General features: G+C 42.3%; 2 protein-coding genes across 5 annotated transcripts; both read right to left on the reverse strand.

Annotated features, from left to right (window-relative positions):
- Positions 1-2787: 2787 nt before the first annotated feature.
- Positions 2788-15647, reverse strand: HAVCR2 (hepatitis A virus cellular receptor 2). 3 transcript variants are annotated; one of them, XM_054841884.1, is made up of 9 exons: positions 15540-15647; positions 13379-13778; positions 12148-12242; positions 9924-10268; positions 7393-7472; positions 7084-7140; positions 6220-6334; positions 5587-5626; positions 2789-5248 (listed from the first exon to the last, which is right to left on the reverse strand). In XM_054841884.1, exons 3-9 carry the CDS (start codon positions 12194-12196, stop codon positions 5155-5157), a joined length of 780 nt encoding a protein of 259 aa, XP_054697859.1. In that variant the 5' UTR covers positions 12197-12242; positions 13379-13778; positions 15540-15647; the 3' UTR covers positions 2789-5154. The 3 variants fall into 3 exon arrangements, with proteins under 3 accessions (XP_054697857.1, XP_054697858.1, XP_054697859.1); XM_054841882.1 differs by lacking the exon at positions 12148-12242 and having other exon boundaries at positions 2788-5248; XM_054841883.1 differs by lacking the exons at positions 7084-7140; positions 12148-12242 and having other exon boundaries at positions 2788-5248.
- MED7 (mediator complex subunit 7) lies at positions 15511-18184 on the reverse strand. 2 transcript variants are annotated; one of them, XM_054841886.1, is made up of 2 exons: positions 18121-18184; positions 15511-17518 (listed from the first exon to the last, which is right to left on the reverse strand). In XM_054841886.1, the coding sequence occupies exon 2, from the start codon at positions 17497-17499 to the stop codon at positions 16807-16809; it is 693 nt and encodes a 230-aa protein (XP_054697861.1). In that variant the 5' UTR covers positions 17500-17518; positions 18121-18184; the 3' UTR covers positions 15511-16806. The 2 variants fall into 2 exon arrangements, with proteins under 2 accessions (XP_054697861.1, XP_054697860.1); XM_054841885.1 differs by having other exon boundaries at positions 18062-18180.
- Between the last annotated feature and the right edge of the window lie 942 nt (positions 18185-19126).

Genomic DNA, 19126 nt, shown 5'->3' on the forward strand with positions numbered 1-19126 from the left:
GTGAGTACTGTGTGCAGTTCTGCGTCCCACAATTTAAGAAGGACGTTAAGGTACTTGAATGTGTCCAGAGGAGGGCAACAAAGCTGGTGAAAGGGCTGGAAAGCATGTCCTGTGAGGAGCGGCTGAGGACTTTGGCTTTGCCCAGTTTGGAGAAAAGGAGGCTGAAGGGTGCCCTCATTGCTTTCTACAGCTTCCTAGGGAGGGGAGGTGGAGAGGGAGGTGCTGGTGTCTTCTCCCTAGGATCCAGGAATGGTTCAAAGCTGTACCAGGGGAGGTTTAGACTAGACATTAGGAAGCATTTCTTTACTGAGAGGGCGGTCAAACACTGGAACAGGCTTCCCAGAGAGCTGGTTGATGCCCCAAGCCTGGCAGTGTTTAAAGGGCATTTGGACAATGCCCTTAATAACATGCTTTAACTTTTGGTCAGCCCTGAAGTGGTCAGACAGTGGGACTAGAAGATCATTGTAGGTCCCTTCCAACTGAACTATTCTATTCTATCCCATTCTCCTTTCCTCTTCCAAGACACTCAGCATGGTACTACCATCAGAGATTTCAATATACTATTTGTTTTGCTTTTCCATGGAACTCTGTTCTGTGGTGCTTGAGAACAAGAACAAGTTCTGTGCTCTTACACTCCTAAACATTTAGCTTAGTCTCCACCTGACTTTGTCTTCGCTTACATTTTCTTAATCCCTTCATTTCCCCTGATTCTGCCTTCTGCTTGAAGACCCCTCTCTCTCTTTCCCCAGCTTCATATTTTCTATTAGCAAAGACAGCCTTGGAGGAACTCTTGCAAATGGTTTCTCGCCAAAACAATGTCCTTCCCAAAGATCTGCAACACCATCTCCAAGAAATATTTTTTTACTTTTTCTGATTTTTTTTTTTTTTTACTCTCTGACCAATTGATAAAGAAGTTCTCTGGAGGTTTTCTGGAAAAGATGAGTAATAAAGCAAAACTAATTCAGGGCATTAAGGTCAGGAATGAAGAACTGCTGATAGACAAAATTCTGTGCAAATAAATATAGCATGGTGCAAACAGGAGAGAAATTCTAAGTTCAAATGATAAAATGATGGGCTTTAACCTGACATTATCCCCTCAGGAATGAGATTTTGGGCTTATCATGAGTAGTCAAGCCCATGAATATATCACCCCCTCTGCTTGGTAGCATTGAAAAAAGCAAATAAAATGTTAGCAGTTGTTAGTGAAGCCATAGAAAACAAAGCAGAAGACAGCATTAGACCACTGTTCAAATCTACCTTGAACTCTCTGTATAGTTCTAGTCCCCACAAAAGCATATCTTAGATCCAGAAAGGGTCCCAGGAAGGGCAAAAAGAATGGTGGAAAGTATGGAAGAACTTCCACAGAAGGATTAAACGGGTTTTCCAGAATAAGTCAGCCCAAAAAAAATAACCTAAGGGGCACCATGAACAAGCCTACAAAATCTTGAGTAGCACAGAAAGGTTGGGAGGAATTAGTTGTTCAATATCACCCCCAAAACAGCATCAGAGAAGGACTCCTGTGCTTGCAGACCTGTTGAACTCAGCAGTACATTGGAGTAGGAGACTACCCCCCATCAGCATCCTCATCCATCACACCACCACTACGTTACGGTGGCAAGAAGTAGACCTCCAATAGACTAGACTCCAGCAAAGCCAGAATGCCTGGTTCCTTTCACTAGCATGTAGCCAACTGATGCTGCTGTAGCCAACTTAGTGGCAGATGCAAGCAGTGTGAAGCTCCAAGAACTCTTCTGAGTTTATTCTGCATTAAAGCAATGCTGCAATGCTGCTCTGTACCTTCACATGCTTCAGTGCAGCATAAATGCCAATCAGTGGGGACAGACACAACAATACAGCAGTGTCCTATTGTCAACATTACAAGGCAGGTTAACCAGCAGTCAGTAAAGTATCTAATTTGCTATATTCTACCAGGTACAGTTCATACAATACAAAGTATGCACAGCCCTAGCTGTTCTGTGAACAGAACTAATGAAACCCAATGTGCCCAATATGCTGGAGACTTTTTCTCTGCAACAATCCCAGTTTCTCCTTTGTCTCCCATCGCTTACCATCAAGTGGAGGCTGCAAGCCAATGCCCAGCTGATGCCACTGCAGGGAGCAGCTGAATCCCACCTGGGGCACAAATTTGAGTCCTTATCCAGCTACCAATTTCCATGAAACTTGTCAAAACAGAATTGGCCAGTATGTTGCAGGTGACTAGGGAAGGACGATGATGAACACAGCATCATGTCAGCCTTGTTTCTTTAGCAAGACTGGGCTAAATGCAGCAGAGTGCATTGGAAAAGGCCACCCAAAATACAAGCGTGCTGGGAAGTACCAGAAAAATGCAGCTTGCTTTCTACTTCTGTACTGCTATCTAGTGGCTACTTGCAGGCAGAAAAGGAAAGGCAGAGTGCTCTCTCTCAAAAAAAATCAGTTTGCAGCTCATTAGCCTTATCACGCTCAATATGCTGCCAGTTTGTGTGCAGCTGGATAATCTCTTAATGGGTGAACAGGCTCCAGGTGCCACCTGCACATCTCAGGGGCTTTTTGAAATGCCTGCTCCAAAATCCACTGTCATGAGTGGAAGTAATGAAAAAGCACAGGGAGCTTCTGCCTGCATGTATTTGTATGTATTCTACTGCATAGCCAAGGCAAAGTTTTTTCTCCACAGGACCTTTGCAGAGTCTGTTTACCAAGTAACTGCACAGCAGAAAGGAAACTTTAATCAAGATTTTGGTTATCATATATTCTAGAACTTTATTTTACATGGAAAACTCACTGATATAATAATTAGTCTGTAATAATTAGAAAAAAGCCTTATGAGCAAGCAGTTTTCACAATTAGCAGTCTTCAAGGATGGATCTCAAACTCCTTAAGAGCATGAATGGTTGGAATCTGATAATTTTGGAAACCGCACACTTGTCTAACTCTGATCCCAGTAGAGATTAGTTTGGTAAAAATTGCAGAAAGCAGAAATTGCTGAAGATTTTTTTTTTTTCCTGAGATCTAGTTCAGAGACCAGATCAGACTTCCTCCAGCCCTAGTCATGGGCTGGAGCCCACAGCAGTGACATGCTCAGCCACGCAGAAGGAAAGCGATGCGACTGCAGTGCGGTCAGTAATTTTAGTTTAGTAAAAATACAGTCTACCAGCAGGTCCCTTCTGGTTTCAGTATCTTCTTACACAAGGCAGCTCGTGATATGAAGACAGAAATGGCAGAGCTGTTTTCCTCCACTGCCTTTCCTGGCCCAGGGATCAGTCATCACCTAGTATCCGTGCTCTCACACTGAGCTCTTCAGCCAGCCATGAATTCCTCTCTGCATTTTCAACCTTTTAGGCTTGCTGCAACAGACAGCCCCAAGACAGCACACAGCAAAAGTGAAAATCCAGAGCACACCAGGGTCACCTATCCCAACTTGTTTTCCATTTCTTCCTTCCTCAACACGATGACGAGGCTTTCACTCCTTCATGAGTCTTTGCAAGTGTGCTCACCTGCAACATCCCACCTTAGCCAGGCTCTCCAGGACTCCCGGGGGAAATGCTCCTCTCCCCAGCCAGCTCAAGCCCTCCCATCTCTACCAGCTGGGGAAGGAGGAATAACTGCTCCACTGACTCCAGCTTCTCTTAAAGCACAACTAGTCTGTGGCCCCAAGCACCTCAGCTGTTAACATAAATACCTACTGATTTCATTATTGTGCCTTTATGCTTCTTTGGATAATACTTTGTTCTTTGCATGACTCCCTTGAAAATGATGAACTTAACGATAGAAAGTTTGCAGTAAGTCTGTGAGTCTTCCCCGTGGCAGCACTGTCTGCTTTAGGTATTCCACACTGCTGCTTAGGATGAACTTCAGGGCAAAATTCATACTGACTAATATTTGGTAAGAGTTGGTCTCTCTCCTGCCTGTACTATTTTTCTGCTCTTTCAGGAAGTCCCAGCCTCTGTTTAAAGATGTGTTCTTAAAAACAATTGAGGAAAACTATTTTTCCACTTAAAGCTGATTTGGGTGTGTTGTGTCTATTGCTCAACCATGCTTAAAGTGTTGATTCATACTCATGAGGCTGCCTCTATTTGTTTACTTTAAGTAAACCGAAGTTTAGAGAATAAAAGCTGAGAGCCAGATCTAGCTGAAGAGCAACGGAGGAAAGGCACTAGGGCACAGATACTCCCCATTTACAAACTAAAAGCCCTCAAACAACTCCAGCATAAGACATTAGAGTTGTTTGGTATCTACAGGGATGTAAAGGCAAGGCAAACTTTCAGCCAACATTGTGTGCAATGTCCTTGACTTCTCCACAAGCTGAGAAAAATAAGAATTTAATTAACTTTAAAAAGTAGTTATTTTTTGTTCAGTTGTTTTAGAGGCCTGGAAGTGAGACTTTACACCCTGAGGACTTCTCAGGGCATAGGTGGGCCCAAGGAAAAAGCCACAGAAGTGATGTATTTTGCAGAAGAAGACACAACTAGTCATAGTTCTCTGAAAACAAGCTGTGAATATTCAGCACGTAAAGTACCGATCCCGGAGGCTCCAAGCACGTCCCACGAGGGGGTGAGCATCAATAGCTCCTCCAGATTTAATTGTGGGTGGACAGGAATTAGTACATTGCATTACTGAGCTGTCACCAGGACTGGGTATACCTGACTCCGATGAAAATTCAACTAAATGTATATTGAAATACCAATGCTACAAAGTTTTTCCACGTGTCATCTTTGTCAGGGCAGCTATGAGATTGCTTCTACCCTCTGATGGCACAGACTCTGTTGTAGTTGGCAGATATAATACAAAGTGAAGACAAACTTTTTAAAAACATGTGTGATTTTCCTTTTGTGACTGAGTAGCCATTCTGGCACTTCCTCTTTTAGAAAAAAAGGAAAAGAGAATTTGAAGCAGTTAATAAATACAGCAGTAACTTTCTTTAGGGTTTGATAAGTGGATTCTGGAAATTTCCATTCAAGCCAGTAGGATTTCTGTTTCTGGAACAGGCTGATAAAGTTTTTAACTAGAAGTGTAGCTTTTATTTTTTTTATTAGAATGATGTGAATAATGCTTCAGTAGTCCAGTCATGTTTAGCTGCTGAGCAGAGGGAACAGCTAACATTTTGCAAACTATTTAATGTCCCAGTGATGACAAAGGCAAGTATGCATACAGTCCTTAGTGTATTACATAAATGTTTTCCTCTGCATGGACCTCATCTTCCAGGGCACGACGGTTCCCTGCACGTTCTGGTCTCCAGTATGCAACAAAGCTACACAAAAGAGTAAAAATCACACTACTAAACAACAAACATAATAGAAACACAGAAGAGAAGATAGCTACATCAACCAGCTCACTGGAAAAATTTAAAATATGCAAACCCACTTATTTAAACATGACTACAATGAATCATTTTTCCACTTATGAGAACCCACACTTGAAGTTTGCATGCTCCCTAATGCAATGAACTGACAGTTATACTCATTTTTGCTTACTAACTAGTGATAAGTAGCAGGATTTATTAATTTCTTTTTGAAATGTTACCTATTAACTTGAGATTAAGAAAGTCAAAGTTTTTCCTATTAGCTAAAGCAGAAACAGAATACTTACTTTGCAAAGTCACCCGTCTTTTTCTTATTGTATAAATATCCTAAGGACCATCCAGAATGAAAATGAAGAAAAAAGAAACAAATCATTTTCTTCAAACCATCAGAAGCAAGTAGTAGGTTCAAAAAAAAAAAAATTTCAAGTGTAAGAAACTAAACAAGGGAACTTTAAGCAGATGTTTTCAGTATAGGAAATACCCATTATTTCCATGGGATCTAATTCATATGGCTTGGTCTGACCAAGAGCCTCTGTGGAGAAAGTCTAGCACATAGAAAAAAATATTGGATGTAGTTACATGAAGCCAGTGCCCTTCCCATTGGGAAAGGCTGGGACAACATGGCAGCTGAGGAATGGGTAGAAGGAAGCGAGTGGGACAGGAAAGTTGGACTTGTATCACCCATCTCCTCACCAGACCGTGGGTCAACTGGTTGCTAAGGAGTCTGAGACATAAAATGATGAGACCATGTTGGCACCCTGCTGTTCTGTGCCCCAGAGCTGAGCAAGCAAGGCCCCAGAGTGAGGCCATCCAGAGAGGTTAGCTCACTTCCCTGAAGATGAAGACATGTGGCATCTGCCACAGCTGTGACTTGACATACCTGACCCATCCATGAATAACCACCCGTGAAGAGTACTTACGTCTGGTGAGGAACAGAGCCAAAACAAGGATGGTGAGAAGTACCGCACATAAACCAATCCCAATGTATAGCCCATTTTCTGAATACTGCTGACTGGGAAGCGATACAGACGTGTTCTGTCAAACACAAAACAGATAAGCATCAGCAGCACTGACAGTAAGAAGCCCATACAGTGCCCAAGGCCATCTGTGTGTTTTGCAACCCTACAGTAAAAGTATACTTGAAAGCAAGAGTCTAATTTGAAATACAGGACTAGTTTCAAGCAGCGTCACTGCAACACTTGTGTGAACCGTGCTGTTAAACACATTATTTCTTGAGATAATCAAAGGATCTGAAGTTATGACAAATCCCATTTGTTCAAGTTTAATACTATTTGGTGAATATTTGATTTATTTTTTATGATTAAAATATGTTCAGGTGTCTCACACACCACCTTTTTGTCAGCTTATTCAGTAGTTATTCAAGGCTTTATATCAATAAGTAAACATGCCTTCTCCTTGCATCAGTCTTTATTTAGGCAAAACTTCTTTCTGAAGCCAGCTATTCAGTATCTAACCTCTCATTAGGAACTCAGGCTTGGGAAGACGCTGAAGCACAGTATGGTCCCTGACTTACATCCTGCACACGCAGCAGTATGAATGCCCACAGGACATACTGCTTTGCAGTATGTCGCGGCAGGCCTTCCCAAAGCCTGACTTGGCTGTCTCCTTTTCCTGATAAAATCTGGGTGATGTTCCTACCTCTCACTCTGCAACATGTGCTGGAGGACTCAGCAGGACAGACACAGAGCTGCCTGTTTGAACCCCCCAGCATTGCTATGCTGTCAGGTAGTCCAACTTCCACTCTTCCCCACATCCTGCCATACCTGCAGGTTTGAGGTAACATCCGAGCAGTCTGAGGTGCTTGAGCAGGGACCAGAGGCCTGAAAGGCAACATAGATGTTGCTAAAGCTCTTCCTGCATTAGCAGGAAGTACTTTATGCATTCAATGCATGGGGTTTTCTTCTCCCTTTAATAATGAGCACATAAGCATTCTTCCATAAGCACTAAACATGCAGACTACAATAAAAAAAATAATCTTTTGCAATCAAACTAAAACAGTACAAGTGAACTGTAGGGATGACCCAATAACATCTTATTGTCTAGGTATGCTATATCACAACAGAGATGCTTACAGTCCGAGGAGCTTCTGAAGCAGAAACCGACAGCCACGTGCTTGTGATGGTAAAGGACGATTCGCTGGTGCTCCCAGGAGCTGAGCAAAGGCAAGACAAAGATATCATTTGCACAGAGAATCATTCTGCTTTGACAAAGAGGAATTTGTACTGTTGACTTGAGACCACTGAACTTAAGTATGTATCAGGAGTCTCAGCTTTGCATATCATAAAGAGGTTGGTGCCTTCAGAGGGCAGCACAAAACTCTGAATATTGGAGCCTCCGCTGCCCTTTTCAGAGCTTTGAATTCCTTCCAGGAAACACTTAGCTCTTGCCATTATCTCAACACAGGGCCTCAAAGGAAGGAGTTACCAAGGTAGGCATCTGGTTTTGGAGCCAAGAAGAGGCAGTAGATGCCTAAAGCAAACTTAGGTTATCTGATGAAAACTGATTAAGGTTAGCTCATGGCCTTTAAAGAGCAAGTGGTGCAGAGTTAGAGAAAGCAAATGATAATTTTAAAGTTCCAGACAGCTATACAATAAACAGACTGACCAAAGTGTGATATGTTTGCATAAGGGCCTGCAGCATGTTTTAAGGTAATTTCCCGTAACAAAGCTGTCTGCAATATTTAAAATGAAGAGCTACAAACATGTCTTCCGTATCATCAGTCTCGGTTTCTCCATGTGTTGTCAGATGATATACAACCCTCCTGAAAACAAAATCTCCTGGTCACATTATGACAACCCCAGCTGGTTCCTTTGATATTGTAAATTGTTACCCTTATCCCAGAAGCTTTATTGTGAAGAGGACAGAACCATCTGTTTCACTATTCTCTTCTATTGGAGATGCTGGAGTATTCCTAGATCAGAGGCACATGGCCGCCTACCTTTTCCAGTGTCCCTCTGTGTGAACATGCACACATTAACTTGTCTTCTGAAACAAGAAGTATTCCACCAGCAGCTAAGGAAGATGTCACAGGGTTAAGAAAACCCCTGAGTTCTAAGGTGAGAAGCCATGTTATTTGCAACTAGAACAGAAACAGTCTGAGAGAGTTTTCATTTCTTCTTCCAAAAAGGAAATGCAACTGTTTTAACATTTGAGTTGCTTAGCTGGAAACATCTGAGATGGAAAGAGAAATCCAAATGGCATCCCTGATTCTTCTTTCAGAATCCAGAGAATAAGCTATCATTACACCATGAGTTCTCTCTTGTGTACTGGAAATTAAAGTTGTCTTTTTTTTTTCAAACTGAAAAAGATGCAGCTGAGTGGGTATACAATAGAAGTCTATAAACTTGTGAGTGGAATGGAGAAACAGTGAGGAATAGTCGTTCACTGTCTCTTCACCAGCACCAAAGTATTCTTCTACCCTGCTGTATCACAAAATTACTGCCCTGTTTCTATGATCCTCCTTAATCATCTGCTCTTGACTGCTACTGGACGTAGGATCTTGAATTAGATGCACTTTTGAGCTAGCCCATTAAAACAGGTCTATGTTATATTACATTGAGCAACACATAAATTGATTAAATACTGAGTACACCCAACTCCTAAAAGTTTGTGGTTTACTGTTCATGGGATGCATTTCCAGAAGACAAGGTGAGATTTTATACCACAAGGAAAACAACATACCAAACCAACAACCATAAGGAAAACAATGCTTGCAACATCAATCTACTTAAGCGTAACACTTGGGAGCAGAGTTAGTCTCATGTATACATGTTCCTTCCATTGGACGCTCCATATACTGTCGGGCAGAATTTAAATCCATGCTCTGACCCCTGGTTCTACGGTAACATTTAGTAAATTTTAGCCAAGACGTTTCTATTATCTATCATTTTCTTTCCTTCCTAAGATCCCCATTTGCAATATAGCTTATATATGCTATTGAGATTAATACTTGGATAAAAGTTATCTGAGGTCTGTTCAGAGATGTTAAGTGTGAGGACTTGCAGTAGAGATTCGTTAAAAAATAAAACAAAACCAACATATAATTAACCTTAGCATGCATTTATGTAGTGAAAGAGAAAGTGTTTCTATAATAAAAATTTGCTAGCACCAGCTACACATCTGTCAGCCACTTATTCCATATCTTATCATACTCTGGAAAAAGACTAAAAATCAAAGGAAGAGTTTATAAAAAAAATTGTCTATACTAATTCTGTGTCCCTGGGCTTTACTCTGGAATCAAGCAGGGAAAATGAAGCACTGCTTTCTATGAAAAGGGTGCAGGTATAGCACTTTAGATGAATTAAGTACTCTATGCTGCCCTTTCTCTTAAATTCTTCAAATAGTGCTTCTAAGAAAGTTCAGTAGTGCTGTGCACCATGAAAAAAAGCACCACGTCCTTTTTTTAAATTGCAGTGACTATGCTGGGATGACAATAATGCCAAAGAGAGCTTAAATTAAACAGCACTAACAACAGACCTGCAAAGTCCTACAGATCAGTCCTATGGATGATTATAGAAATCACTTCCACCACATGCTTTTAAATCCTGACTGAACAGCAGGTTTACCACAATAGTACTGACACAAAGGCGTGCCTCTCTCTCACCTTTCTCTATCACAACCTTGTGATTACTGGTCTGATCATTGAACCACCCTGAGATCTCCACGCGGCAGCAGTATATCCCGCTGTCTGCTTCCTCTGCATTCACAATCGTGAGGGACACGTCACCCTTCTTCAGGTTCCCTTCCAACTTGTACCTGGTGCCATGCTGCTCTGTCACCTTCCACCCATCTGTCCAGATAATGGTCCGATAACATTTTGAAACAGGGCAGCTGTCACGACCCCAGCACATTGATGTGATATCTTGTGTGCTCTTAACACTGTATGAGCAGGGCACAGAGACATTCTGACCAACCATTCCTTTCACGAGTGATTCCGATTTGGTGGAGTCTGTGGACAAAAAGACAAATGTAGTTGTTTAGCACAGTGTGTGCAAGTGGAAGCTTCTCACACATCTCACAAACACCACCAAGCATTGCTGGATTGGGTTTTCCAGGAATGGATGTGAATCCCAGCAGAATTGACACAGTGAGGGATAATGATTGGGCCAGCAATTTGTTCGGAATGTGTCTCTAGTCAGAGAAAGAAAAACACACTTTCTGCAGTCTCTGCAGGTGGGCAGAGAGGTGAAGAGAGAACAGAGTTTGGATCCCCACAACTTGGTGGCTTCTCTTTAGCCACGTCTAGTCTGTTAGCTCTTTCTTTTTTATTTAGTTCAGATTTAATCCAAGCCACACACAGGGGAACAGTAAAACATTGACTTTCATTTAAACCATTGTGCAGAACTCTTCCTCCCTTTCAATGAAAAGCCACTAAATGGCAGGTTTCATCAGAATGATCACTGCTGAACATGTTTCCTTTTTTCTTGCCTAACAACAGATTTCGCCTATTCCTATCAAGAGATTTTTTTCAGAGCTTTTCTGAGAAATTTCATTCCCTCTTTTTTCACTACCTTATTTTCTTCCCTCATTCTTATGCAGTTTCTAACTTGTTTGGTTCCAATTAAAAGTCATTTTTCACATTTCCAGGAGGCTGTGCTACACAATTTGAGTCAAAACAGTGAGACCTAGCAGCCAGCAGCCCATTCATCACAGTGAGATAGTTTCTTTTGCTGTATTTTAGACCACTCCAGTCAATATTCCCTTTAGGAGGGTTTTAATAAAAGCTGTATTAAGTGCCAGCCAAAAATCATTTGTGCTCTGGTGATCCAGTCATAGGCATCCTGTAACCATCTTCTCCTAACAGGTCACCCAGTGGGGCTCCTGACGTGCACATTCTGTCTGCTTGTACTTCAAAGAAAAACGTTTGCCATATCCTTACCACTACACATTGATTATCAAATTCAGTAACATGGGATCACATGCGTTAATATTTCAATCTATCTGTACTGACATTTCAGGGATAGAATTCTCTGCAGCAACTATATGCAACAATTTCTCTCTATTAAAAATCTAGCCCAGTCTATAATTAGGAAGGGAGCTCCGCAAAGCAGGTCCACCAACATGCACCAGTGGATCCCAAGAAGCTATTATAGTTAAAAATAAGTCTGCATTCAGAGACTTTGCCACAATAGCATACTAGAAACTAATCTCTGAAAAGAATGTATTTTATTTATTATAAAAAAGCGAGCTCTAAATGAATCTTAACATAAGTCTTTATAAATAACTAGAGGAAATAATATCTGTAATATCCCTTTTCCTTCTACTGAACATAATCTACCACCAAATTTTTAATGTCTATCTGCCTATATTAGTACCACTCCGCAACCTGTTGTTTTCAGTGCTATTGCCTTTAGCAATATTTTCCTAGGACTGCTTTCTCAGAATAAAAAAGGAGAAATTATCAATTTTATTATCAATAAAATTTCATATTGGCTAAAAAACACCAGAAGCCACAGTTGACCTTGCCCCTGTCTTCCTAAGCATTCACCTTCACAAAGCCTGTTAAAATATCCTTTTACATCTTTTCAAAAATTATTTAAAGTTCTCTGCTCATTTCAGATCCTTATCTAAAAAACCTGAAAGATCATTCACTAGTAAGATCATCAGACAGCCCAAGCAGCAGCATCTTTAAAACCATCATACCCTCAATATTATTTTGTTTTAAAAAGGAGATAAGACCATCAGAAGACTATGGAGCCACTCTGATAAAGTTCTATTCATAACACAAATCTGCAGTTTCTGTGCCATGTCACCACTCTTCCCATTGTAATATAAAGTCTCCCTACCTCCATCCACCTCCACCTATTCATTTAGGCCCACTTAATTACCTGTGAACAGCAGCAGCAGAATCCAGTTCATGCAGAAATAAGACAACATTGTGGCTGAAGATGTGGAACAACACTCCTGCTCACCCTTCAGGCACCTACATTCAAGAAGAACTTTTCTTCATAAACACCTAGTTTTACTTCTTCGTACGTCCCCTTCAGACACAGCTCAGAATGCCCTTTAGTCTAATCCGGGTTGTCTTTCCTGTGGTTAGTCTGTTAATCGCTAGCAGCGGAGCACTGCTGCTGGTACTGCACACAGCTGAACTCTTCCTGACTGTGGTTTGACTAAAAGGCTAAAATACTTAGCAGTACTTCAGTACTTCTTGTTTTTTCCAGACCTGCTCGATTGCAGCAGATGAAACTGTTATCAGCACCACTGAGCTGACACAACTATCAGTAATCCATTGCCCCATACTGCTTCCCATACCTGGTTTTGCTGTAGTAGGTAGAATTTGGATAAGAGATTACACAGGATACACAACAGACTGTGGTAAACAGAAAGGACTTTGCAAAATAAGATTCCTAGGAAGAACTGCTCAAGCATTTAAACATAAGTTCCTGCTTCTACTACTTAGAAGCAGCTCAGAGCATTTTTAGGCAAATGCTATTTTCTTTTTAATCTGATAGTATTGGAAAGCTGCCCTACTGTTACGCAGTTGTAGCCTAATAGATTTGCAGTTTCTCATCATCTGACTCTTAACAATTTTATATTGTAAAAGCCCAGATGCATACAAAGTAACACACACAGCACACAGAGGTTACTTTAAAAGTAGCATGGAAACCACGCCATCTCAGGCTCAAGGCTTGCTTTGACAAAATGTTGCTGAATATAGCTGTTGAGAAATGGTGTTGCCTGGCTACTCTCCCTGACCCTGGATTACCTAACTCTTCTTGAGGACATCTTGTCTTTATGTTGTTTGGACTAGAACTGCAGCTGGGATCAAGTGTATTTGATTGAGGGCCAACAAACACTCCTTGCTGAAGTAACTAATCTACTTTACACTGCGTTATACAGACGAAATTAAGTTGTAAGGAGGTACTTTTTATCAAAAACTGAAACAGCAGAAATGCTTCCAAAAACATACCCTCATAATAAGGTTAGGCTAGAATCAGAATCAACAGAGCTGTCTGGCACTGACTACCTTGCATGAGAGCAAAGTGAGTTTAAGTAAAGAGGAGGAGAGACAAGGAATAAACATAGCCACGAGACAGATGAACGCTAGCAACATACCTGTAGGAAAGAGCTGAGAGGAGGAGGGAGAAAGGGGGATTTTTGCACGCAGTGGCTGGAAGCAGGACTCAGAAAATGCTGCTTCTTCAGTCCTCTTGTTTCTGGGAAAACCGGAAACTACAGGAACAATTCTGATCATTAATGGCAGGATCCTGAAACTGCTCTGCACAAATGAAAAAGGCAGGGCAACCTGGCTCTGGTAGAAGGTGGGTGACCACATTCACCACAGCCATGCCATGATGGTGCACGGCACCATCTGAGGAACTCCTCTTGGTGGTTCAGCACGTGACAAACACCCATCTGCAGACCAGCACACGGCCCTTCTGCCAGCTACCTGCCATAACGTGCGGCATGCATGGGTCCGCATGCATTCCTCCTCTGCGTGGGCCACGTCAAAGCTCTGAAATAAATAAATGTGATAAGAAACTAAGGAAGGTGTTATCCCAGAGCTCTGCCTGATCCCATTCTACCCACTCCACCCAGTTTGGTTCGCTGATACAATAGTCTATAGTAGTTCACGTGCTGGCTGCATCCCCCAGAAAGCTGTTCTGGTCACACAGTAAAAGAATGTGAGAGCTACAGGGCAACGGTTAACCCACTTGCCTTGGATTTCGTCTCAAACACAGACCATATGGAATGCCTTGATATCATTTCTGAGTGTCTACATGTCTGTTTTCCAAGTTCCTGGTTTTTGTTTATGCAAGAAGCAAGCACCACTTCTGCAGAAAAGGTGCCAACGTCATCTTTTTCATGCAGCCCTTAAAGTAGCCGCACATTTTTTCTTGACTCAAAAGTAGCCGCACATTTTTTCTTGACTCAAAAGTAGCCGCACATTTTTTCTTGACTCAAAAGTAGCCGCACATTTTTTCTTGACTCAGAGCATATAGCCAGATCATACTTTGTAAAAATAAACGCAAACCAAAACATTAAATATTGAAACAAATTGAAAGCATTGTTGGAAACATCTATTCATTGCACTATTTTAAAGTTATAAACTTTCCCCTTTCTGTCCACTGGTGACACACTTGGCTTCTCTGTATCAAGAAACTTTTGGAACTTTTCAAGTAACTGTACTTCTGTTATCCCTGTGCTTGTTCAGATAGTGTAAGAGAAGGGCTGGGCTTTTTTCTTTTCCTTTTTTTTTTTAAAAAAAAACATCCAACAAAATGCTGCTTAACACCTGATGTTAACTTCATCTCATCAAGTTTCATAAGGTACATGCATTAACATTTCAGGGGTAGAACACTTCAAATGTTATCATATCAAAAAATAAAATCAGGATTTGCTGAGGAAAGATCTCATCAGGAGCAGGTCAACACACTAGAGAAGACAACATTTATCATCTCTTTTGCTAGTCAGTGAGTCACATCATCCTAGCAATTGCAAAACGCATTTCCTCAGAGTAACAGCCACACGTCATCCACTGCCTTCACCGCTGCTACAGTCTGTTGCTTTCCCAAGAGCAAAGTTGTAACAGAAAAAAGGAAAACTATCATTGCTTTGATTGACAAAGGAGGAAAAAAATCATTATTTTGGCTGAAAAAAGCCCAGTAAGCCTCCCACAGCTTTCTAAGGGTTTGCCTTAAACATGGGGGAAAAAAAAAATCTAGAATAAACAAATTATTCAGGAAACTTTTTGGAAAGTTAAAAAATACTTAAGACATAATCCCCATTTACCTCAATGGTTTCACAAAAAAAGTTGATTGCAATTGTTTGTTGCTGGTAGGACCCAGCTTGTACAGTCTTTTGAAACTATGGTAGGCCTATGACTTCACTAAAAGCATAAAAATTAGACAAAAAAAATCAACAGAAATCCATTGAGCATCTATGACAGTTCTTTTTGAATAGCAAAGTTAAAACGCCCATGACAAACTCTAGTTCCACAGTGCACAGCTTCTCTTATCCAGGAGGCACTCAGTGTTTCTTCATACCTTCCACAGGAAACAACATTTGCAAAGCAGATACCAAATTAATTCTGCTCACTTGCAACTGTTTTAGTTAGCTACAAGCAATATAATTTAGATCTAGTCCAGGGAAAAGCAAGGAAACAGTGGTGACTGAATAAAGGATAAAAGTGTTAGCTTTGTAAAACTATTTATACATTTCAAAAACAAAAAAAAGAAAAAACCAAACATGTTTCTACTTCTTTATTGTTACTTACAGTCACGCACGCTTAAAATAGCAGATGATGTCCTCCAGTGAGTCACAGGCTTGCTCCAGTTCATTTCATCTTCATCTGCACTGAGCTCAATACCCACCACCCAACAACTGAGTACTTTTGCCTGCCCATTTAAGTAACATTTCTGAAAACAACAGAATTGCAAAGTGAAACAGGGACACAGCTTGTTAAATCATAGTTAAAAACAGAGTTTGTGCAAGTTGTCTCACACGTGACGTTGACCTGTTTTTTAACTGCTGTACATTCTTTAGAAAACACACGTACTACGGTGTTACATGGCAGAAAGACAAAAGTAGGAGGGGCAGGGTAAAGAAGTCACTTCACTATCCAATTACTCTTTTCATCTTGCTATGTGGGTTAATCCAACTCAAATGGCTTCCACTTGATGGAATACTTGCAGGTTCTTTCAAACTTAGAAGGTCCTAATTAGTATAAAGGCTAATTAACCAATCAGACTCTCCTTCCTGAGAAAAACACTCAGCTGGGTACAGAGCTCACCTAAAAGGCAAATACAAAGTATCTGCACTGCAAAATGATTCATTTCATGCACGTATATTAACCATGCAGGAAATGCAAGTTAGTCTAAGCATCTATTTGTTAAAAAAAAGTAGGCATTTTTGTAAGCTCAAGACTAGTTATGATTTACATCTAAGAAAATTAAAATCCAATTAATTTTAATTCATTTAGTTACTGAGCTTCCTGACAGTGTGTCTCTATAAAGCAAATTACAGCACATTACATCAGTAATAAAGGAACTTCTAGGTTCTCTTTAGTACAGTTGTATTATTACAAAACTAGAAAGGAATCAATTTTGCAGACTTCACACTGATTTTAATATCGAATTACACATTCCTGAAAGGACTCCCTGAAATTGTAAAAAACTAGCACTTATTTGAAATGGAGGAACTGCCAACTGCAATTCCTCTCGGTCAGATCTCTTACTTGCTTCCACACTATAAAGCAATTAAAACGTGAAACATACCAAAAAAAAGCAGAAAGTGACAAATGAAAGTACAACAGAAAAAACTAAATTTAATCTGTGGCTACCAGCTCACATGATACATTTAATAACAAGTATTTTTTTTTGTTTCTACCAATAAACACACAGCTCACAAAATAATTAAACATTTTCATCTGTTTGGACAACAAAGCTTGTCTGCTTGTACAGCAGCAAAACAAAATGCAACATATATCCTCAGAATGCATTCTGCCTCTCACTACAGCAAGCTAACACAAAAAAGTGTTTTCTTCATGTCATTTCATCAATAATGCTACACATAGCTGCATCTTTGTCTAAAACCTGATCTCTCCTGCCACCGGAACGTTCTCTTTGTTTTTCGTTCTGTCCAGTACAGCTGCTGCCATCATCAGCATCCATTGTTTCCACCTTCACTCTCAGTCCTCCCTCTGAATGTGGCAGATCATCAGGCAAGGAAGCCAGGCAGTTCTGAATCATCTCTACAACTCGCTCCAAGTGCTTCTGAAATCGCTCTGCCGTTTCCAAACGCTGACGTTTCTGCACCTCCATCATGACTCTCAGTGTCTCCCTAGCTTGGTGAGGGCGATACTCATTTATAAGATGATGAACATGAACAAAAAGCAGTTTCAAGTCTTCCAATTTCTCCTCTCGCTTTATACTCCCTGGACTCCTTATCAAGATATCCAAGAGGTCCAAAAAGTTGACCAGGATAGACATATTAAGTTTTCGTAATTCCTTCTTATGATCAAACTGCATAGGATGTAGCCGTTCAATTCCCTGGCTCTCCAAGGGTCGAATAATCAGATCATCACATTGAAACTGATTACCAAACATCATGTAACTGTCTTTCACAGGTGGAGGCGGCTTTGGAGCCAGGCCTTTACGGATATTTTCATCAGTATATTCTTTTATATATTGCATTGGAGGTGGAGGAAGGGCACTCACTTGTTGAGGTTCACCCATTTTTGCCAGATGAAAATACCTAGGGAATGACCCAAGAAATATATGTTAAACAATTTGTGTGACCTTATCATATAAATAGACATAAAGGTATTATGAACCAGAAGAAAGCCATCTCACTGTGTAATATCCAGGAAACTCCCAAATAAAGCAATGTGAGCTTTTCACTAAGGTATGCTTTTAGCAGGATTAACTTGACTAGAAGCACGTTAAGCACTCGGTTCCCGAGGCATAAAAGACCGGCCTGTAAACGGAGCACCCAGAGGAAGAGAGGGGAGACGCCTTCCCGAGCTGAGGCCTGGCCTGGTAACACTCGGCCCCGCGAGAGGGGAAACCCCGCAGCTTGGCGGCGGGCAAACACCGCCCTCAGGGGAGGACCCGGCCTCATGCCCCGGGTCCGCAGCCACCGCCGACCGGCTCCACTCCGATCCGGGCCGGGCCAGGCCAGGCCGGTCCGTGCTCTGGGAAGGCCCAACGCCGCCGCGGGGCTCGCCAGGCCACCACTGCAGAGACAAGAGCCGGGGGACGCGCTACGGCAAGACCCCATCGGCGACTGACCACGTACCCGGCGGAGGGGACAGCCTCGCCCGGAGCCCGCAACCGCGGGAAGCAGCAGCTCCTCACCTCCCCGCCGAAGTCCCCTCAGCGCAACCACAAACACCCCACTTCCGGCCAGCAGCCCGCTTCTCTTCCCCTCCATTGGCTCGCCAACCTCGGGGCGGCACGCTCTGATTGGTTCTCCTGAACACCGGTCAAAAGCTTGCTCCACTCAGCGCAGGGGCTCCCTCGGGAGGCGGTGCCAAGCGCGACGGGGCGGGCTGGGCCGTTGGCGAACCAGGAGGGTGTTGTGGCGGGGCTGCTGGCGTCGCCCTTCGAGGGGTTGTTCGGTGCGCGGCGGTGGCAGCGCCCTTCGAGGGGCCTGCTGCTGTGGGGCTCCCAGGGCTGTGGGGATCCCTGACCAGAAGCCACTCCTGAGGCGGCAAAGCCAGAGGCCTGTGGGAGCCGGAGCGACCGGCCTGGCCTTTGCAGGGCTGGGGCCCGCGGAAGCTGCCCCGCTGCGCTGAAGTAGTGTTTGGAGGTCGGAGTGTCCCTGCTGCTGGGGAACACGGGCTGATTTGAAGGAACATACATAGATCGGCATCTGCCAGCACGATTCTGACACTGAGTTAGGCAGTGATCGTTTAGTGTGTGGTGATACAGTACGTAGTGCTCCCACGTGTCAGAAACGCGGGCATTGCCCCAGTCATGAAGTGAAAGCATCACCCTGGAAAGTGTTCACGTTGTTCCTTCAGCTGGATATACGAAACCTGACCACATAAAGACTGTAACATACAGCTGCGCTCCATTGTTTTTCTTTCAGTTTTGTTTTAGGAGGAGTTGAAGAAAAGAATTCCGGATTTAAGGTTTTCACCTTGTGGATCACGGGGAGCTGGGCTTGCTGGCATCACCTCTGCAGGGATGGATTTCCCCCTGAAATGGCCAACAGGAAAGGATTTTTTGACGCTTTGGCCATTTATGTTCCATTTTTTGTCTTCCTCAGCAGATGGCAGCAATGGCCTTTGTCTGACTGGGGCCTGGCTGCGCACATGCAGTATCATTTACCCGTTCACTTTATCATTTCACCAAGAAA

The sequence above is a fragment of the Grus americana genome, chromosome 14, assembly GCF_028858705.1.
Source record: "Grus americana isolate bGruAme1 chromosome 14, bGruAme1.mat, whole genome shotgun sequence".
NCBI lineage: Eukaryota > Metazoa > Chordata > Aves > Gruiformes > Gruidae > Grus > Grus americana.